Raw genomic sequence first — 23,946 nt, forward strand, 5'->3', positions numbered from 1 at the left:
TTGCAAGATATTTTTCAACAAATTTTGAGGTTTCTTTGATTAACAATTTGGTCCCATTTTGCCTGGAAACTTCATCTACAGTAGGCCTAAACCTCGTACATCTTTCAATTTCATGTTTTATGAGTAAGATGACAGTAACAAAATTATCATTATATATTGTGATCACATTACTTGTATAAATATAAATATCCATTTTGATCATGGTCATCAGTGGATTACGGTTTATTCAAATACTATTCATGCCACACTCTTTAAACTTTAAATGGGAAATACCTGTACTCAACTAGATACATGATTTCAGAATTGTTGGTGATCATGTGGAAAACCTTTCAATATAGATGATATAAGCTATCTATATTTTCAATCTGTCAAGTGAGTTAAGGCATTGCCTTTGACAGTGACCTAAGGTCAGTGCAGGTGATGATTATCTTTAGTGTCATTTGAAAGCCCTAATTGTGAAGACATTCAATTGTGTGTATGCATGTGTGTCAACAATAGGTGTATGTCATAACCACTACAACACTTAATAATATTCTATGCTGTACGTGTGTTGAATGACTGTTGGCCAAGGTCAATGGTGGCCTCTGGTACGTGTCATAGAAAAGTTGGCCAAAGTCATCTGTGGTCTCTGGTACACATGTCATATGACTGTTGTCCATGGCCAACTGTGCACTTTGGTACATGTGTCAAATGCTGGCCAAAGTCATCTGTGGCCTCTAGTACTTATGTTATAGAACTGTTGGCCCAGGTCAACTGTGGTCTCTGGTACACATGTCATAGAACTGTTAGCCAAGGGTAACTGTGGTCTCTGGTACGAGTGTCATAGAACTGCCTGCCAAGGTCAGCTGTGCCCTCTGGTATGCGTGTCATAGAACTGTTGGCCCTGGTCAACTGTGGTCATAGACCCGTGAAGATTCCGGGGTAGAATAGGTCTTCAGCAACCCATGCGTGCCGTAAAAGGCGACTATGCCCGTCTTAGAAGGCGACTAACGGGATCAGGTGGTCAGACTCGCTGACTTGGTTGATGCATGTCATTGATCCCAATTGCGTGGATCGATGCTCATGATATTAATCACTTGATTGTCTTGTCCAGACTCGACTATTTACAGACAGCCGTCATATAGCTGGAATATTGCCTAGTGTGGGGTTAAGCAACAAACCAACTTACCAACCAAACTTGTCAACTGTGCCCTCTGGTACATGTGTCATAGAACTGTCTGCCAAGGTCAACTGTGGCCTCTGGTATGCGTGTCATCGAACTGTTGGCCAAGGTCAACTGTGGCCTCTAGTACACGTGTCATAGAACTGTTGGCCCTGGTTCATGGAATTAATGGACATGATACTTATGCACAGCATTCTGTCAACATTTTAGAGCACTGACATGACACGGGATCAACTGAATACTGCATACAGTCAATTCATTGCAAGCATGGACCAGATGCTTGTTGAACTGAAAAAGAAGTTGGAGCAGCAGAAGATAGCAGAAGAACAGGAGAGATTGCGCAAAATACAGGTCAGTCACAACCAGGGGTCCGGAAACCGTCATATGCGCCAGACATGTCCGATTGGGAATCTCAAATGTCCGGTTTAAAATATTGCTTACCGGACATTTAATTTTTTTCTGTCAGGACATTTTAAAAAGTATTGTCCGGACATTCTTAAATTTTGACCGGACATGATCAACAGTTAGGACTGAGCAATTTCTGTCTGCATTTGTAACACAATGAAGATTATCTACACTGACAAGCTTTGTTTGTTTTGATTGCTGTAAATACATCGTACCTAGAACATGTAGAATGATAGTCCAATCGGTCAATCACTGTAATAGGCAATAAACTGAGTTGACACTGATTAATCGAGGATTTATTACTGAGAACATCTTGTTAATTTGAGTAAAATGTGTTTACAACTGTACATAAATACCTTGCATCATCGATGTACCTCATTATCCTCACAATGCTACGATACGTAACCTCAGACAAGAAGCGAAAGCGTGACGACAGCCAGTCGACCGATGCTTTAGGCTTTTGGATTATATTATCTGTCTTGTTTTTAAATAATCTTTAGTTTTAAAAAAAAACTTTTCCCGTGAGGTCACGTGATAACCAAATATGGGATAATAATCTCGATCCAAATGTTACGACGCGTACACTTGAGCAGACTCATGAATATTAATTAGACCGTTCACAACGTTGACAGATCGTTATTATAACAGAAACAAACGTATGTTTTCCATGTATATCTAAAATGATATTATTTGTTATTAATTGTCCGGTGAATTAAACAATTTAAATTGAAACAATTCATAATTCATCATATTATGAATACGTAACAACTTGTAATTTGTGTGTAAAAAGTCGTACTAAAACACGCTGTTTGAAGGGGGCGTGGCATAAATGAAAATGTCCGATTGGGATTTTAAATTTTCCGGACCCCTGGTCACAACCTTTCATCTTTTATCAGTTCAGTCACACCTTGTTGCCAGGCACAGGTCAGTCGCACTTCATTGTCAATTACAATATCAGACAAGGCAGTCATAGACTACAATATCAGACAGGGCAGTCCCAGACAACAATATCAGACAAGGCAGTCATAGACTACAATATCAGACATGGTAGTCCCAGACAAAAATATCAGACATGGCAGTCATACACTACAATATCAGACATGGCAGTCCCAGACAACAATATCAGACAGGGCAGTCCCAGACAACAATGCCAGACAGGGCAGTCCCAGACAACAATACCAGACAGGGCAGTCATAGACAACAATATCATACAGGGCAGTCATACACTACAATATCAGACAGGGCAGTCCCAGACAACAATATCATACAGGGCAGTCATACACTACAATATCAGACAGGGCAGTCATAGACACCAATATCAGACAAGGCAGTCATAGACTACAATATCAGACAGGGCAGTCCCAGACAACAATACCAGACAGGGCAGTCCCAGACAACAATAACAGACAGGGCAGTCCCAGACAACAATATCATACAGGGCAGTCCCAGACAACAATACCAGACAGGGCAGTCATAGACACCAATATCAGACAAGGCAGTCATAGACTACAATATCAGACAGGGCAGTCATAGACACCAATATCAGACAAGGCAGTCATAGACTACAATATCAGACAGGGCAGTCATAGACACCAATATCAGACAAGGCAGTCATAGACTACAATATCAGACAGGGCAGTCCCAGACAACAATACCAGACAACAATATCAGACAGGCCTCCCAGACAACAATATCAGACATGGTAGTCCCAGACAACAATATCAGACAGGGCAGTCATACACTACAATATCATACAGGGCAGTCCCAGACAACAATACCAGACAGGGCAGTCATAGACTACAATATCAGACAAGGCAGTCATAGACTACAATATCAGACAGGGCAGTCCCAGACAACAATACCAGACAACAATATCAGACAGGCCTCCCAGACAACAATATCAGACATGGTAGTCCCAGACAACAATATCAGACAGGGCAGTCATACACTACAATATCATACAGGGCAGTCCCAGACAACAATATCAGACAGGGCAGTCATAGACTACAATATCAGACAGGGCAGTCCCAGACAACAATACCAGACAGGGCAGTCCCAGACAACAATATCAGAGAGGGCAGTCCCAGACAACAACATCAGACAGGGCAGTCATAGACACCAATATTAGACAGGGCAGTCATAGACTACAATATCAGACAGGGCAGTCCCAGACAACAATACCAGACATGGCAGTCCCAGACAACAATACCAGATAGGGAAGTCATAGACACCAATATCAGACAGGGCAGTCATAGACTACAATATCAGACAGGGCAGTCCAAGACAACAATACCAGACAGGGCAGTCCCAGACAACAATACCAGACATGGCAGTCCCAGACAACAATACCAGACAGGGCAGTCCCAGACAACAATATCAGACAGGGCAGTCCCAGACAACAATACCAGACAGGGCAGTCCCAGACAACAATACCAGACAGGGCAGTCCCAGACAACAATACCAGACATGGCAGTCCCAGACAACAATACCAGACATGGCAGTCCCAGACAACAATACCAGACAGGGCAGTCCCAGACAACAATATCAGACAAGGCAGTCATAGAATACAATATCAGACATGGTAGTCCCAGACAACAATATCAGACAGGGCAGTCATAGACTACAATATCAGACAGGGCAGTCCCAGACAACAATACCAGACAGGGCAGTCCCAGACAACAATACCAGCCAGGGCAGTCCCAGACAACAATATCAGACAGGGCATACCCAGACAACAATATCAGACAGGGCAGTCCCAGACTACAGTCAGTATCTTACAGTTAAGTCATGACATACTCACAAGCATATTTCAAAGAGTTTGGACGAAACTCATCTATTGATCAACATTTTTCATGCAATTAAAGGAGGAAATGGAAAGAGAGAAAAAGAAAAAGGAAGAAGAAGAAAGGAAGCGGAAAGAAGATGAACTTCAAAGAAAACAGTACGTACTGTTATATATTAGGCTAAAAAAATGTGTCTTAGTTCCCAGGCACTGCTTTATCATCATAACATCTGCTACATGTTTTGTTTTATTTCCATCTTTACAATATAAATTAATCAGTATATATTTCACATCTCAAACACTTGACCCCGAAAGTGAAATCCTGCAATGCAAAAAAAAATAAATAATGATCCAATATAGCATTCAGTTACTTCCCTTTACAAGCCTACTGCTTTGAATACTGCACATCTTGTGTTATGATCATGGTGGTAGTAGAAATTTGTGTGCTTGTTTTGCCGACAAAACATTACTCCTGGTAAGCCAGGATGAGTTGAGTTGTGACCTGACAATTAACCCCATGTGACTATGTATGAGGTCCGCCCACTGGCGCATACCATTGTGAAGAAAGGGGTAGTAGGTGGTCCCCAACAAGTAGTATGATGGATATGTGCATGTCCTGTCTCGGCTAACAAGTTCTTAGTATGTGCTGATGTGAGGTACCTATGACTGAAAACAGAGACAGCAAATTTGAATAGATAACAACAATTGAGAAGTATTGTGACCATGCTTGAGATTTATTTGTACATTATTAACATTCTTCTTAGCAACACATGTGACCACAGGAGCATTGTCAATTTCATCGTCAAGACTGTGTGCATAACACACGTACACCCTCTCGACCTGTAACACACCAAATTTGTTGGTCCAAATTCTGTGCACCACATACTTGTCTCAAACGTGATTTTGTGAATTGTTCAACTTACACTGGTTTACCAGTAGACATGATTTACAAATTCAATGGTATATACTTCCTGTATTCTAGGAATTGTTTCATACACAGAGATTCAGATTTTGTAATTGTCTTGTAAAATAGCTATCAGCTGAAACTGTACACACACTATCCCCCTGATCTAAGGGTGATTTACTGGTGGTATACCTATCATCCTATCATAAAAGAATGTTTGATGCAATGATGAGAAAACATTGTATCTCTAAAGACTAATTTAATTTCAAGGCATGATTAGCAGTCAAATCTGATCATAGTTGCTGTAAATAATAGTTAGGTGATACAATCAGTTCAGTTACGACTTTGCCAAAATTATTGTATCGTATATCTGAAAAATGTTGAATGAAATTTTGAATGGGTTAATATTATAGATTACAAACATAAGTCCAGACACACAATGACCACTTGTATAATATTATAGATTACAAATATAAGTCTAGACACACAATGACCACTTGTATAATATCATAGATTACAAATATAAGTCCAGACACACACTGACCACTTGTATAATATTATAGATAACAAATATAAGTCCAGACACACAATGACCACTTGTATAACCAGATAGTTAACCCAAAGGTTTTAGTTAAATCTTGTTATTCTGACACTCGACTTTATTCGACACTATTGATGGGAACCGATTAAATCAGTGCTAGTCAGACCCATTAATCCTGCAATCTTGCCCTCCCGACTCCGACTCTGACACGTCTAATTTGCAATGAATTGCTGAAATTACTCATTAATCAGCCACCATCCAACACCATGATCATCAGCATGCTCCGTGGTCTTCTGCCGCAAGTACACATCCCCATGTTTTAATGCGAGACAATAAACAATTAATCCTTTAAATAAATCAAACAGGATTTATCACATCTTCAGATTACTTCAATCTCATTAAAATCAGATCTAAGTTCTGGCTACCAGTGAGGACATCCCATTACAGGTCACGTCAGGACGACTCTTTGTGGGCTTTGACCGACCTATGAAATAACTAACGGGAAGTCGACTTTAGCCAGTAAGAAAGCAGCTTGCTTGAGCTTTGCTGCACAAGTTTTAAACTGGCAACTTCCATTCCAGACAAAAGTATTTTGAATCTGTCATACCTGGCGTAACTGTGATTAGGAATACCCTGTATTAAGCTCTTAAAGGTTGCATGATTACGAAACATTGTGCGCTTTGGTTGCTGTTTTATGGGTTCAAAAATGATCTCACCCGAGGAATCATACGCCATGGTTATAGTACCATCCTCGTTGCTTTCCTTGATGTTTGGTAGGATTGTGCCTAGATCAACTAACTCGCCACAACAGATTTTTTCTCCCACCTGTTGTTTGACATCCACATGGAAGGACAGAATCCCCGTATATTGTGTTCTGATTGGCTGACCAAGCTGCATCACTGGCAGCCTTGGTATGAGCTTCGGGGATTGAAGAGAGATGGTGCGCAAGTGGTTGACTATTTGCGATGGAACAAAGGAGGGATGACACTTGTGGCCCCCCAGCAAGGGATCTAGTGCCCCGGGCACAGTGCTGACCCGGGGAGGAATTAGTTATCCCATGGTTTTGATACGCGAGATAAAGTCATTTAGTAGTTAGTACTAAATGCAAATATGAATATTTCCTTTTTAATTATTTTGTTACAACATATATTTATCATTATCTATCATGTAGTTGTCCGATTTTCGATCATGTATGTTGGTAATACTTAATTTTTTCTGACTTACTCATTAATCTGACATAATCATATGCAACCAACCTTCTTGGATTAACGGGACTTCACTGTCTTTGAAAGTTTTGCTTGTTTGAATAGTTGACAAACAACTGTTGACTCTTACTTGATGCTGTGATAAGATGGTGTTGTCTTGCTCATTACCAGAAAAGCCGAGTTGGAGGCTCGCAGAAAGAAGGAGGAGGAAGAAAAGAAGAAACAAGAGGAAGAGGACAGGAAAGCTGCTGTAAGTTCATATTGGCATGTTTACTTTCTGTGTGTAGGTTACGATACAGTCACAGACCAGTTTTTCCTAGCAGGTGCTATTGTTCTAGTAAGCTTGTAAAATGATGCATTGTTTCAGGCCATCCTGCAAAAACAAATGGAAGAGGAGGTCAAGGCTAATGCGGCAAGGTGAGAATAGCATTGTCAAACATGGCCGACCATATAAACTTTCTACATGTTCATAGTTAAGAGTTAATTTGATATACATTAATAATTGAGGAGTTAGTGTGTCAGGTACATTGAGGACTTTCACCCTTTTTTTTCAAATCACCAGAGGCGGAGGAGAAAAAGGAGGTTTGCTACTGTTTTAGAGGGTTTTAGTAGGTTTGACGTTAAGAGACTTTATTGTTGTCCAATGTGTCAGTTACATAAACTGTAATTTCATGACCTTGTTGATGTTTGACAACATCTCAAAATTGTTAAGATACATCAACAAGAGAATCTAGAAATGCACTTCTTCTATTTGACTGAAATGTTTCATGTAAGTTAATGATATCTTTGTGAAATCACTATATGAAATAATTATTTTTTAACTTATCCTGCATTACTCCTTGATGCATGGACTGCTTGTTCTTGACAGAATGAAGATCTGTGTGAGGTCTTGCTGAAGAAGTTGTCACACAGCTCCCACGTGACCACGGAAGTGATGACGTTTTTGATCAGCACATAACTGCTGTCACTCACAGAAGCAAGACTGGTTTTTTTATCTCTCAGTCATGAACTTGTTTAACCCTTGTGTGTTTGTTTCTAAAGTGAATTTCTCTTGTGACTATATTGTGCCTCCAGTTTGTATCTTCATATATTTCATATGATTTACGCCATAGCATAATTATTTAACACCTGGTGGTACATTTGCGATCTCATGGCTTGCTGTATTCTTTTGTGTTGCTTCAACTTCAGCCACGATCTCAGCTCCCCCGGCTCCTACAGTGTCTCTGCAAGTGCCTTACCAACCGCCTCCCCTGGCGTTTTCACAGGCATCTGTACCTGCGTACCTACAGACGTCTCTATTGGCAAACTAGCTTGTGCGGTATGTCCTCCTCCAAGTCGTCTCAGCAAGCCGTCTCACTCCGGTTCGCTGTTATAGCGGTTACCAATCAGACTCTGAAAGCTCCTTTGTATGATTCTACACCTTGGCCTCAACCAGGTGGCTGATTGGTTGGCCGTCTGGAGGCCACAACTTCTTTTCCTGGACAGGACGTGGATAAGAGGGACATTGTTTTGTTGGACCCCTCCTCCATCCCTCCGCATTCCTTGTCACTCATTCCTCCTTCAAGACACCGAAATACGTCTGCTCCTTCCAGCTTGCCGATTATGCCCACATGCTCGATGAGGACATGCACCACATGACGGGCTCAAACCGCCGCCCACCATCTGCATTCTGGACAACAAGCTCGCCTATTTTGAGACGGAACTCACACGCTCCCTCAAGCCACTCTCCAGCATTGCGTTAATCTCCAGGGCCATTATGCAGGATATTGTGGAGGATAGTCCTGATCGACTGGGCCACCTCACCACACTCCTCTCTTTTACCTCCAGTGACAGGTGGAACATATGAGGATACATTTTCGCGCCGCCCTGTTCGAGATTACGACCACGATTCGCCTTGGCTATCATTCTCTCTGATTGGGACCCAGAGTTCAAGAGAGACCTCCTCTGTCACCCATGGTTGTCCTCCTTGCTCTTTCATGGCCAGGTTTCCAAGACTCACGCCCAGGTGCAGCCTTCACAGGGACGAGACCGCCCTCAAGGCTCTAGCCCACGTCTCCCAGTCCACTCATTCAAGCCATCTAGGTGCGGCACCTATCAACCTAGGCACAACTCCCTTCAGTCTCCTCTTCCTTGGGAAACGAACAGGGGGAAGCAAGCCTTTCAGTTCCAACCAGCCCTGTTGAGACTGCCCCAAGGGAGGGAGCAATGATTGAAAGGACAAGAAGTGAAATGACAGACCCCCGCCCCCAGTTGTCCAAGTTGTCAAGACTCCTGTAGGTGGGAGACCAAGTCACTTCTGGCAAAATTGGGAGATCCTGGGGGACCCATACGTCGTCAACATCCTCCGTCACGGGTACAAGCTCCTTCTGACAGATGACCCGCCTCTCACGTCATCACCCATAGCAGACACCTACCCCCCTAGTCAACAGCAGCTCCTGTGCTTGAACATCAATACACTGCAGGCCAAAGAGGCCATAGAGATTGTACACTCCCCAGCCATAACACCAGGCTTCTATTCGCAAATATTCCTTGTCCCCAAGAAGGGCTCGGACCCATTCAAAATGATTCACAATCTCACCACCTTCAACAAGCACTACCTGGCTCATCCACCGTACATCTTGATAACCATGCTCAGCCCCCTCAGTCCAGTTTGAGGTGTACATATACATGACTGCCCCCTGAACCACCTGGATCCAACCATGCTCCTTCTTCACAGGGACTTCATGCAGTGCCTCCTCCTCCAACTGAGATGGCTGATCAATCTGTGGAAGTCAGAGCTCACGCCTTCATACCGCCTTCATTAACAGCAGGGGCCTCTTTCAAACGGACCGAGACTTCCTCTCTGTACCCAGGGACAGATGGGACAGGATACAACTCAACCTGCTTCCGACACTCCACCAATCATGCACCCTGCGACAAGTGCTCTTTGGTCTCCTAACATCACCTTAGAACCTGACCTCCAGAGGAAAGCTCCCAACTGCACTCCATTCACAAGATCCTGGCCCCCTACATTGGACGCCGGGAACTGTCAGTATCCATCGTCCTCCCGGACTGTCTCATGCCTCATCTGCAGCTGTGGACAGTGTATTCATTGTCTTAGGGGGCGTCTCTTTGACATAGCTTAAGACCTTTTTACCCTTATTCATCAACGCTTCTCTTCAAGGATGGGGAGTGCTCCTGGAAGGGCAGGCTGCCTTGGGGCTGTGGTCCGCCACTCAACAGCATTGGCATATCAACAACCTCGAACTGGAGTTGCTTATACTGTCTCTTTCTCACTGGAAGCAGACCCTCTAGCACGGGTGGATCGCCAACTTGACGGACAACATCACTGTCGTCTGGTGTCTCCAGAACCAGGGTATGATTCACTCCCACTCTCCCCATCAGCAAACATTCCAGTTCTTCAACCTGGTCGATCAAATGAGGCTCCAATTCTGGGTTCAACACATCCAGGGTTGCCGCAACATCCAGGCAGACGTCCTCTCTCGACCGGACAAAGTCGCTGCTACAGAGTGGAAGCTCCACCTGGATGTCTTCGCTCTTGTTTGTCTGTGCCTTGGTCACCTCAACATAGACCTATTTGCCACCAGCAAGAACTACCAGATACGAACCTTTGTATCACTTATATTGGATCTGCAGGCTTAGGTAGTCGACGCCTTCAGCATCCCCTGGGAAGGTCCAAAAGCATATGCTTTTCTGCCTCCTGTACTTCTTCCCAGGGTTATCCAAATCTCAGAGTCAACACAGAGCCTTAATCTGACTTTGATCACGCCCTGGTGGCCAGCGAGGGGCTGGTTCGTCGATCTCAGAGAGATAGCTGCCGCCGACCCTCTCCAACTCCCAAATCTTCTGATTCATCCACACAGCAAGTGACAACATCATATCACCAGACAAGTTACATCTACACATCTGGTCCATTTACTAAAGAGCCTTAATTGCCAAGGGTTACTCACCCAGAACGGTGTAGGCCATTACATTGGCCCATTGACCGTCCACCAGAAGTCGACAGACGACAAGTGGCTTTCCTTTGAAAGGTTTTGCAAGGAAAAATATCAGGATCCCACCTCTGCATCTCCTCAATTCCTGGCTAAGTTCCTGCTGTTCCTTCATCACAAACAGCATCTAAAGGTAAGCACCTACACTACTTACCTTGTGGCCCTCAACTCCATCTTGGCGATTCCAGAAGATCGTAAAATGGCGAAGATCCCGGAACTCCCAAGCTTTACTTCGTTCCTTCCGATTGGAAGACCAGAAGATCCACGCACTAGACATGACACAGGTCAGGTTTGAGCAGGGAGATCATGTGTGGGATGGGACTTTATAACCAATAACCAGCTCCCAGGACAGCCCGACAGATCTTTCCTTATCCGCCTTTATCATTGATATTGGTAGCGGAGTGTCCAGTGAGAGCACTGCAATGTTTCATCAGCCGATCCAAGGATCGCTGCAAACAACGCCGTTGTCTCTTTGTTCTGGTAACTGTGACCTCACAAGCTGAAGTCAGCCGCAATACCATCACCCTTTTGCTAAGAGCCCTCATTCTCCAGACCTATGAGTTCACAGGATAGGATCCTCTGAGAAACAGCAACCCGCATGAGGTCGCCTCCATCATGGCACTTCACAGCAACTACTCCATACATGCCATTATGGAAGGCTATTTCTGGCGTTCCAGTACCGTGTTCGCCAGTCACTACCTGCGAGATGACACCTTAGAAGACATGCAAGGCACGCACAGCTTTTGTCCTTTAGTAGTGGCACAACAAGTCACCTACTCTCCACCTATCCAGAGCCGGCCTCTCTACCTCTCCGGTGTGTACCACCTTTGACTAGATGGCAACATACTACCCACATTTCGGCTCGGTACATCAATTGTAGATTATAATTTCATTTGTCTTCTATGGCATCGATACCTGGATATCCGGCTTACCAAACTCCCTCCTTCCCTGTCAACAGGAACAGTTGATCGATGCTGAGCTTTGCATTTGGCTGAGTGATCTTGGAGAGTTTGGTATGGAAGACTACATCTGAATGTATGCCCTCCACCTTTCCGTCCGTTTCAGATCCATTAAGGAGTAATGCAAGATAAGTTAAAAAATCTAGTAAAATCCTAGATATTATTTTTACTTGTTTTATTATCCTACATTACTGCGTCTAAAGGGGCCCACCCGTCGCATTGCTGCCTCCCCAAGATGCCTGCAAATTGTCCAGTTTGTAGAAGTTATGTGCTGACCCGTGACTACAGGGTTGCTAGTTGAAACAACTTCTTCTTCAGCAACACCTTACACAGCTCTTCATTCTCTCGAGAACAAGCTGTAGATGCATTAAGGAGTATTGCAGGATAAGTATACAAGTATAAAAAATATCTAGGATTTTACTGAATTTTTTGCATTTGTAAGGCAGCAATTTAGACTTTTGTTACATAAGGGAAGGTTTGTTTCCAAAGCTTAACTGTTAAAAATTTTCTTTCTTTTGTATACACATTAGGCAAGCAAGTTAACTCATGCCTTTGGTAGTCAGGAGTTTTTAAAATATTATTTGATATTGTGTTCAAAGGCAAGCACTAATTGCTTCACATAAGAGTTCTTCAGATATACTAGTTGATTGACTGTACTTTTACCGTTGGTGCCTAGACAGCAGATGCTGGATCAAGAACATCGTGACCGGGAGCTGGCTCTACGTCTGGCAATGGAGGACCAGAATGAGGTTGAGGACATACAGCTCCCTCCACCACTACAGAGGTAGGGTGACTGCTTGGACCAGGGGTCCCATATCTATGTTACCTTTATTGTTGTTACATAGATGTGGTAAAAGTGAAAGTTGTGCTTGTATACCACTCTACCAGGGTAGCTGAAGTATTATGTGTTTTACAGATCAGCTGAAGCTGTTGCAAGGCGACAGGCTGCTGCCAACAAGAAATATGACTTGACTAAATGGAAATATGCTGAGCTTCGTGACGCCATCAACACATCATGTGGTAGGCTAATTCCCACAACTTGCAGTATTTCAACAGTTGGTTGTCCCTACACGGACAATGATGGTGACCTGGAATTCACCTTTCTTCTTATGTTCTTATACAATTATGTTTAGTCACCTGTGGACTGAACTGTAGGTCATTCATTGGTAGTTATTCATTGGTTTCAAATATGCTCTTTTTAAACTCACCTGCATGATAGGTTACTATGAGCTAGTATCCTATTTTGGGAAAGTTCAGAACACAGTAAGTGGGCTTCAAACATGCTACTCTTGTAGGAATGGAATCTGGGTCATAGATGTGAGAGGCTTCAACCACTTTCATGCCAACCAACCCAAGGAGCTTGTTAGATTTTTGTCAATCCTATATTTGATTATGTTTACATATTTTGAAATACAAAGTCTATGTTTATAATTATTATTGCGATCTCATATCAGATTAGTGAATTTGTAACAACTCCCTCTTATCTTGTATGTCAGTTTAAACTGACTTTTAAATCTGTTTGATGTATAAAACGGTCAGCTTCTGTGTTTTGGCACTAGTGGAAATGTGTCTAAAATGTAGGTTTTCAGCTTCTAAAGTTAATTCACCCATACGTACCTCACCATGGTCACCTCCAAACATCTGGGTCATGCATGTTTTACTGATGGTTGACCTACATGCACCGATCACGTGCCACACAGTGGTGACATGTTGGTGTACATTTTTTTTTCTAACCAATTTGCCTCTCTCTATGCCTTCTTGACTGCATTGACTTTGTCTTTCGTCATGCGTTATTTTCTTTTGGTTGCCAGCCTCCGTGTTTTTGCCAGTCTTCTTATTGCCAGCTTTTCACCTATTTCCTTGCCTGGATTATGAGTGCTCTGATAATCATGCCAAATGCAGTATTTCAGAGCTTTGTGAGAGCCAGCACCTCATATCTGATCGAAGACTACAGAAAAACCGCCAAAGTCGAAGAAGACACCAGTGGAAAAAAATCATCGGACACATCCTCTACTCCAACGGTCCAAGATACAACGAACCCCACCAGTTCCATTTTTTCGCTGGACGATGACGGAATCTTCAACTCCTTTCTCCCTTAAGACATATCGACCATATCTACAAACCTAAGTTCAAAGTCTCTAGCCTTGACAGCTTCCACAGGCTCAGATGTTCACCATGTATCTCTTACGTCATCTCAGCTTAACGAGACCTCTCGTGCTGCCTTGCACCATTCCCTTGCTTCGTCGCTCCCAGTGACTGTTATGGAGCTCCCTCTCACCCTTGGAAGGTATGCACACGATGGTTACTTCGCCCAAACCTACGGCGCTCACCTTCTACCTCTCAACGATCTAGATCTCCGATCCGATGTTCCTCTAGGGACCGATTTTCAGGGGACCACCAAACGCACTCATCTGACGACACGTCCGACCAAGGTTCATGAGCTTACTACTCTCCGTATTATTCACAAGAGGATCGTCTATCATCAGATGAGAAACAAAATATACTGAACAACAAAAGTTCCTATGACATTGAATAAGATTTAATGCAAAGTTATGTTTTTTACCAAATCTGAAACCATTTCGGTTTGCAACCGATCTTTTTTCCATGATACAATGATTAAAATAATGTTCGCCTCAACGTCGGTACACTCAATCCATCCATCACTATGGCTGAGGTGAAAAGGAGACTTGTCAGTAAATAGAACTTGTCCCCACTGCATGGCCGTCCAGCGTAGATGCTGTCTGCACCACTGTAGATGTGCTTGACGGTCATGTCAAAATGGGATGACTGGCAGGTCTTCTGGCGACAATCCCTGCACATCTGAGGCGACAACGTAGGATTTGTGAAGATATTTGTCGAAGGCCAGGGATGCTTCTTGCAGTCACTGTTGCTGGCTGGAATCGATTTCGTAGGTGTGTTGTTCTTATCCAGTTGTCTTGTTGATTATTGGTGGCCTGCCACTCCGAGGATGGTCTCTGACTGCATTCGTCTGTTGCCAACGTTGCCATAAACACCATATGGTGTTTCTGTGGACGTTAAATTGTCTTGCAACATCACGTTGACACAATCCTTCTTCAAAGTACAAATGGCTCGCAGCTGCTCATTTTCGGACCGGCATGGCATTTCGTAATGTTGAATAATTGTGTAATTTTGTTGTTTTTCTGAGTGATTGTTGTCAGCACGATGCTAAACAATGCATAAGAAATCTCGTTAATGCACATGTTTATATACCCATTCTTGGGTAGTGGAATGCATGGGGCTTGCATAAAAGTCAACTTTTGCACGGAATGCATGCTTTTCTGTAGCAGTTGCGTTTTTGTGACGTGAATCTATAGATGTACTACAATATTGAAAACCAAACTTTACTTGTTTGAAAAATACACTAAAATATTGGTGTCACAGGAACGTTTGTTGTTGAGTATACTTCAATTTGATTCTTGACTGACCATCTAGCATCTACAGTCACTTCTCCCTACCCCAAACCATGACCATCTCCAGCTCAGAATCATCATTCGTGACACTTCGAAGCATCGACAACCCATGCCTGATTACCACCCTTCCAAGATTCGTCGAACCTCATCAAATCGAATCCCATCAGGGAATCATCATTCAGCACCTCTGAGGTTTGACAAATGTCACTGAATCAGTCTTCCTTGGGAAGACATCATTCATCGGAGGTTCTTCGTACCCCTGAGGTTTGACTTACATCACTGAATCAAACCTCTTCGGAAACACAGCATACATTGGAGGTTCAACAAACCTCTAGGGACTGACACACTTAGGATGAGGTTCGACAAGACTCTAAGGTTTGTCGAACCTCAAAGGATCAGGTATACACTTAAGACCCATACTCTCCTAAGGTTCGACGAACCTCTACAGATTCACGTTACCACGGAATGCAGCTCATCGGACAATTGGAGAACTGTTTGTCAACTCATCATGTTTCACAGAGAGAATATTCAGATTCTTCACACTTAGATTTGTAGGATAGATGCTGTAATGAATCTCATCTTTTTTTACTCATTTCTCTTCCTCATCCGGACAATCGACCACGAGATCATCCCTCAAAGTAACTTGCTGCGACATCAGAATGACCAGATTCTTCTGCCTCCATATGTCAAGATTTTTTTCTTCTTTTGTCGGCAAAAGATTGGGCCAGCGAGTCAGCGCAGTCTCAGGACCCAAGCAAAACACTGATTCTCCCAAGTCAGAAGACACAACCTTTTTACACGCCTCACAAACCCATCGTGAATTCCTACACAATCGAGGCATCGCCTTCGAATCTTACTTCGACAACTGCATTCAAGACAACGATGATCTGAACACTCTTCTCTGACACCCCAATTTCACACAGCATCTAGGTCACCAAATAGGTTGGATCATGAACACCATCAAGTCTGAAATGATTCCTACACAATGCCTTTAGTTTATTGGAACCCTCTTCGATGCAAGCCAACACAAAGTTGGTTCACAATGCTTATCCATCCTGCAGACAGAAGATTTTACCATCCACCTCTAAGGGTTGATCTTCTTCTTCAGCTTCCTCTGAGCTGCTCCTTCCATCGACAGCAACCCTCAATCTATGTGTCTTGTGCATTTACATTAGTCACTTGTAGCCAAGGGTTACTCTAAACGAGTGACCAAGACCATCGCTGAGGCTCACAGATCAACAAAAGCACCTAATGACCATGGAAGGCATCTGAGACCTTCTGTCATACGCATGACATTTCCATGCTGCTAAGGCCTCTCCGCAATAAATTGCTGAATACCTTCCTCATCTCTGATCATTCTGTAAGCTTCAGGGTTCCACCCTAGCCACATACCTGTCTGCATTCAATTCCATTGTCACAGCTACAATGGATGCAAAGATCTCTACAGTTGCTTAACTGCAATCATTGATTAGGTCTTACAAGTTGGCGGACTAATCCTCACGGTTCCGACCACTGACCTGGGACCTTAACATCTAACTTCGTCATCTGACTTTGGCTGATAAAGAACCTCTGGCCAAAGACTTCAAGTTGAAGATTGTTTCTTCTGGCCCTTGCGAAGGCGGTTTGAGTGACCGAAATTCATGCATAAAATGTCAACAGAGTGCATTTTGAGCATAACTTACATGGGAAAGTATCACGTACTTCAATCTTGTTTTGGAATTGCTCGGTCATCATTCAAGCCTACACCTCAGCTGGCCTGCCAGCTCCGTCGTATCCAACCCTCATAAGACCTGTGCATACGCCTCCAATATGTTTCTTCACAGTATTTGTTCTCTTCTGCAATAATGGATGGATGCTTCTGGAAATCAAATATGGTCTTCGCATCCCATTACCTCCAAGACATCTCTGTGACGGATGTCCAAGGCCTTCACTAGTTTGGATGCTTGGGTCTTGTAACAACAAGTCTCTAAGACACATCTGCGCAGATAGAGGTGTATAACCAGTTTCTGTTGTATTACGTCTGCCTCGTGTGTTTGTGTTTATTGTACTCAAAGGGGCTTCCCAGACTCAGTCTGCGGTTGAAGGATAATATCGCTCATCTGTAGAGACCCTGGTCTTCAACTTTGAAGTCGCCATTAGGCGCAGCCGAACCCGGGTTTCCCGATCCCTTATCCCACACACCTCTACCTTAAGTATGTTTGCTGGGTAGTGGATTGATGATCATTTTGTGGATGTTGTTGGTCATTCCTCTAACATCTTAATCCATCCACTCAATCATCCCCTTATCCCACACACCTCTACCTTAAGTATGTTTGCTGGGTAGTGGATTGATGATCATTTTGTGGATGTTGTCGATCATTCCTCTAACATCTTAATCCATCGACTCAATCATTCTCAAGCATGATTGAGGGTTCGCCGAAGCATTAAAAGAGATGCCAGACAGGCCAATGCTAATGTTCTTGTAGATTCGACGAATGGGTACATTCCTTCTCAAATATAAGTCATGCTCGTTCGGCTTGGCCCTATGAACATATAACACATATTGTACCCGACTTCATGAGTTTTCCTCTGTTCGCATATCAGGATCTTAACACTCTTTGAGAGAGTATTCCTATCTTCAAGTTTTTTACTTTATTACATATTGTACCACTGTTGAGCTCCTGCTTCCTGATATATATCCTACGGATAAATACATAGTGTGAGATAGGATAAGTTATAAGATATGATAAATTTGGAAATATTACAATAAATTGCATATTGTTATACTTATCCAATTTCACACTTTACATCCCAACCCTTCCGTCCTCACATCACAATTCCTTCATCTATACACTTTTGAATAAGAATGAGTTTGCTGGGTAAGGCATGTGAGTAGCCCAAGTGGGTCAACCAGCATGAAAAACATGCATGACCCAGATGTTTGGAGGTGACCATGGTGATGTGAGGTATGTACGGGTGAATTAATTTTAGAAGCTGGACACCTACATTTCAGAAGAAGTTTCTACTTTGGATTGAAAGAAGAAAAGCTTTGTGTCAGATATAAGTCTAAGAATATATAATTTATTGTAAAATTTCCCATGTTGGCTCTTGCAAAAGGTGTCAACATGTATGCCTTGGTATTTTTTATTTGAACAGATACTTTTTAAATTATAGATCCATACATGTACAAAGAGGCAAATATACTGAACAACAAAAGTTCCTGTGACATTGAATAAGATTTAATGCAAAGTTATGTTTTTTACCAAATCTGAAACAATTTCATTTTGCAACAGATAAAAGACTCCTGTAAGTGTTCAAATGGTTTAATTTGCCATACTGACTTCAGAAAATGCATGATTTCATAAAAAACATGAACTTGCCAAAATGTCAATTTACAAATCAATAGCGTGTGTGTCCACCTCTGGTTGTGATGCAAGCAATACATCTTCGACCAGGCGTCGCACAAAGTCCTGTGGGAAATCTGTCCATATCTGCAGGAGCATGTTTCAAAGTTCCTGGAGTGACTGTGGAACACTTGGTTGACGTCGAAGGCTGATCCATCTCATCCCACATGTGCTTCATTGGTGAGAGATCAGGGGAGTGAGCTGGCCAGGGGATGACATTCACGTTGTTTTGTTGAAGGGGATCCTGAACAAGTCGAGCCTGAACAAGTCGAGCCTGAACAAGTCGAGCAATATGAGGCTGGTCATGTTGAAAGGTAATGCCTGGGCCATGACGACACTAAAACGGTAGAACAACAGGGCCGATGATCTCATCGCGGTAGTGCTGTCCATTGAGATTTTCCACTAACAAACGGGTCCTCTGTCTTGCTGTAATCCGACCCCATACCATAACGCTGCCTTCCCTGAACCGATCTTCTTCCATGACACAATGATTGATGTAACGTTCACCTCGACATCGGTACACTCGAACCTGTCCATCGCTGTGGCTGAGGTGAAAACAAGACTTGTCAGTGAATAGAACTTGTCCCCACTGCATGGCCGTCCAGCGTAGACGCTGTCTGCACCACTGTAGACGTGCTTGACGGTGGTTTCCTGTCAAAATGGGAAGACAGGCAGGTTTTCTGGCGACAACCCCTGCACATCTGAGGCGACGATGTACGGTTTGTGAAGATATTTGTCGAAGGCCAGGGATGCTTCTTGCAGTCACTGTTGCTGGCTGGAATCGATTTCGTAGGTGTGTTGTTTGAATCCAGTTGTCTTGTCGATTATTGGTTACCCGTTGCCTGCCACTGCGAGGATGGGCTCTGACTGCATTTGTCTGTTGCCAACGTTGCCATAAACACCAAATGGTGTTTCTGTTGATGTTAAATTGTCTTGCAACATCACGTTGGCTTGATCCTTCTTCAAGCATACCAATGGCTCGCAGATGCTCATTTTCGGACAGGCATGGCATTTCATAATGTTGAATAATTGCGTAATTTTGTTGTTTTTCTGAGTGGTTGTTGTCAGCACGATGCTAAACAATGCATATGGAATTCCTTTAATGCACATGTTTATATACCCATTCTTGGGTAGTGGAATGCATGGGGCTTGCATAAAAGTCAACTTTTGCATGGAATGCATGCTTTTCTGAAGCGTTTGCATTTTTGTGACTTGATTCCATACATGTACTACAATATTGAAAACCAAACTTTACTTGTGAAAAATACCCTAAGATATTGGTGTCACAGGAACGTTTGTTGTTGAGTATACTAGCAAATGCAGACTGTTTCCCAGGTTGTGTCATCCATCTGTTATGTGTTCACAGACCTGGAACTTCTTGATTCCTGTCGCGAAGAGTTTCACCGCCGCCTCAAGGTCTACCATTCATGGAAATCCAAGAACAAGAAGCGCACGGACAAGGATGAACAGCGAGCCCCAGAGGGTGTGGTTCAAAACGGTATGTTTTTGTTTGATTTCCTCAATGTCTTGTTTTACTCTAGTATATTTGTGACGGGCTGGCAAAGTTTCTCAACCAGTACCCTCAGATGCCCTCCCTCTTACGTAATACTTGGATGTGACATGGTGAAAGTCTGTTTTCAAAGCTTTGTGTTCTTGTGTGTGACAGTCTGTAGTTAGGGGCAGGATTGATACTTAACTACAGAGTCCAACTGGGGTACACCTGGCCCTTGAACCACAGAGTGATCTTACTGCTACCACAATCAGTACTTTCACAGACTTTAATACTGTAGTTGTAGCATTAACATCGCTTTTTATAATGAGACACAGGACTTTAGGTGACAGGTATCATTAAAAGTATTGAACAAAGCAGCTGGTGTGACAATAAGTGGACTAATGTTTGTTCAGCTTCAACACATACATCTTCCTCTTACAAACAATGAAATGGAATTCAAATGAAGATTACAAGGACAATAATTCAGATGTTCGCATATGATCAAGAATACTTAGGTTTATGCACCACATGTAGCCAGTACCAATCTTATATTTCTCCTTCATGTACTCTCAGTAATTCATATCTCACTTTGATTTATACTGAACAGCATTGAAAACGCACCAGCAATAAATCTTGAAATATTACAAAAACAACTTGAGCAATGACCGATTTTGATTAGAACAGACATAGACGGATTATTAAGAAAGACGACAAAGGAAACAGGAATACCACACAGTAATTACATTTACGTCATCAGTGTAAGGAAGACACATAGGGTTAAAATGAAAAGTCAATATCTGGTATGTCCGCCATTGACAGCAACACAGGCCATGCAACGTCTTCTCATTGATCAAATAAGTCTGTGAATAGTGTTCTGGGGCATTCCACTCTTGACGTAGTGTATCTAATTACCGTATTTTCTTGAGTATAGTGCGCACCCATGTATAATGCGCACCCCCCTCTAGCGGATTCAATATTTTTGACCAAAAAAATTTGAATATTATACGCAGAAAAAAAATTACACTGTTCCTCTTCAGCGAAGTCTGTCAAACGAACGGGTGATGAGAAACTTTGTCAGTACAAATTCGAAATTTGAGATAAAAAATAACCAGACATGTTGATTTACCATTTAAATTGTATTTTTGGTTCTACTAGGCATTGTTTTATATCCAGGGATTAAGATTACCTTGTGTATTTTCTCGTAAACTAAGCCGGACACAGCAATCAGCTGTACACACGTTTTCTTGGAATCTACCAGTGATTCGGTCAAGACACACCCAATGATATAACTTTACGGTATTTTTAATGCAAGGATCGGCAAAAATTGTATCTGAGACTTTTTTTTTATCAGGAATAATATATTCCAATATCTTGTTAATTTAGATGCAGCTTTTACTAAACATATTTAAAATAATAATAACCCTAATAACCCATAAAATTAATGAAATAAGTTACAAACATAAGTCCAGATATACAAAGAACACTTTTTATAGCCAGAGAGTGTAATTACATGAATAATTTGCGTACTTCAGTATGGATTTGTTGACATGGTATTTCCGGTGTTACGTGCTCACAGTAATGTCTTTCCATGGGGGGAAAAAACATCAAAACTCTTAATTTGTGTATAATGAAAAAAAGTGTGCACTATACTATACTAGCCACATAAAGAAACTGTGCACGGAGAAAATATAGATATAAGGGCACACCGTCCATATATGAAATATAGGTTTGAACACAGCAATTATTTGAGACATTCAAACGCTCATGCACGTGCCATGCGATATGACGTCATTGATGGGGGCCTATGGACGTGCAATGTGTTACTGCACGTGCATCCTGTGCAGCTGTACACATCATGTGCAACTCAAAATTCGCTGTCACTTTGGAAAGCATGATCTGTGGTCATTCAAAAATTCAAAACTTCTCAGGCGCAGACACAAACATATCACAAGCAAATCATGTCAAGATTGACAGCTGCACAGCGTCATGAAGCCATCGGAATGATCCGAGCGGGAATGAGGCAACAACAGGTGGCAACACATTTCCAATGCCATCGTAACACGATATCGGCATTGGTGAGGCGTTATCAGAACACAAATGACGGTGCCGACCACCCACGTTCAGGACGTCCCCGAGTAACGACGCCAAGACAGGACAGATGGATTTGAGTTACACATCTCCGACACATGTTCCAAACGGCAGTAACGATGTCCCAGACAATTCCTGGACTGCGCCGTATTCATCCCAACACTGTCAGGAATCGTTTACGTCAGTACGGGATTCGACTACGACGCCCTGCCATACGTCCCATCCTGACACACCGTCATCGAGTCAACCTTCTAAGATGGTGTCGAGATCATGTTCGCCAACCTCGTATATGGTGGAGAAATGTTGTCTTTACAGATGAACCGAGGTTCAACATTTCCCACAGTGACGGGCGCCAACGTGTCTACCGGCGTTTGGGAGAACGTTATGCACGCAACTGTATTGTGGAGAGGAATCGTTTTGGAGGTGGCTCTGTGATGATTTGGGGTGGGATAACCGCACGACACCGAACCCCTTTGGTGGTTGTTCAGGGCAATCTCACAGGTGTTGGCCACAGAGATCAGATTCTGAGGCCTGTGGTCATTCCTTTCCTGCATCGTCATGGCCTGGGATTGACATTTCAACAGGACAACGTTCGTCCTCACACGGCTAGGGTCGCAATGGATTTCCTTCACCATAACAATGTCATGTTACTGCCATGGCCTGCAAATTCTCCAGATCTCTCCCCAATAGAGCATGTGTGGGATGAAATGGAGCGCCGTCTGCGTCGTCTTCCACATCCTCCAGATAACGTCCGTGACTTGGCACAGGATTTGAGAAGGATATGTCGTATGACCCCCTACTCCATTTTGATCCTCTGATGTCATCGTAACAGATGTTGTTCAGGTCCCGTTGACATTTTCTTATGGTCCGATCATTCAGCTGCTACAACGTATGCATCATTTTGTTCTTGCTGTGTTGTATTTCAATCCAGAATATATTTTCTCCGTGCACAGTTTCTTTATGTGGCTAGTATATATAGAAAATATGATACTTTCATAAAGTGTCATGTGTTGGTTCCTCCTGCCTTCTGGATTAGATTATTCACATACAGGTATATAGTAATATTCTTACAGGGTTGTGTGGCTGTTGGATGCCCATTGTTGATACATGGACTTGATTGTATTTTATGAGCCAGTGATGTGTTGATGACATAATGTACTGGGTCTGTGATGTGTTGATGACATAATGTACAGGGTCTGCTGCAAGCAGTATTGTATGAGCCAGTGATGTGTTGGTGACATAATGTACAGGGTCTCCTGCAAGCAGTATTGTATGAGCCAGTGATGTGTTGATGACATAATGTACTGGGTCTGTGATGTGTTGGTGACATAATGTACAGGGTCTGCTGCAAGCAGTATTGTATTAGCCAGTGATGTGTTGGTGACATAATGTACAGGGTCTGTGAGGTGTTGGTGACATAATGTACAGGGTCTGTGATGTGTTGATGACATAATGTACTGGGTCTGCTGCAAGCAGTATTGTATGAGCCAGTGATGTGTTTGTGACATAATGTACAGGGTCTGTGAGGTGTTGGTGACATATGTACTGGGTCTGCTGCAAGCAGTATTGTATGAGCCAGTGATGTGTTGATGACACAATGTA

General features: G+C 42.9%; 1 protein-coding gene across 5 annotated transcripts in view; it reads left to right on the top strand.

The window, feature by feature from the left end:
* Positions 1-23,946, top strand: part of LOC139474818 (unconventional myosin-VI-like) — a 126,172-nt gene that overhangs the window by 88,976 nt on the left and 13,250 nt on the right. For all 5 annotated transcript variants that reach the window (XM_071257944.1, XM_071257943.1, XM_071257946.1 and 2 more), the window contains 7 exons: positions 1,373-1,513; positions 4,432-4,508; positions 7,171-7,249; positions 7,367-7,416; positions 12,627-12,734; positions 12,867-12,970; positions 20,131-20,262. In XM_071257944.1, the coding sequence (XP_071114045.1) occupies positions 1,373-1,513; positions 4,432-4,508; positions 7,171-7,249; positions 7,367-7,416; positions 12,627-12,734; positions 12,867-12,970; positions 20,131-20,262 (691 nt within the window). The remainder of the gene's footprint in view (positions 1-1,372; positions 1,514-4,431; positions 4,509-7,170; positions 7,250-7,366; positions 7,417-12,626; positions 12,735-12,866; positions 12,971-20,130; positions 20,263-23,946) is intronic.

The sequence above is a fragment of the Haliotis cracherodii genome, unplaced genomic scaffold, assembly GCF_022045235.1.
Source record: "Haliotis cracherodii isolate W230 unplaced genomic scaffold, xgHalCrac1.p SCAF_3, whole genome shotgun sequence".
NCBI classification, from domain to species: Eukaryota; Metazoa; Mollusca; class Gastropoda; order Lepetellida; family Haliotidae; genus Haliotis; species Haliotis cracherodii.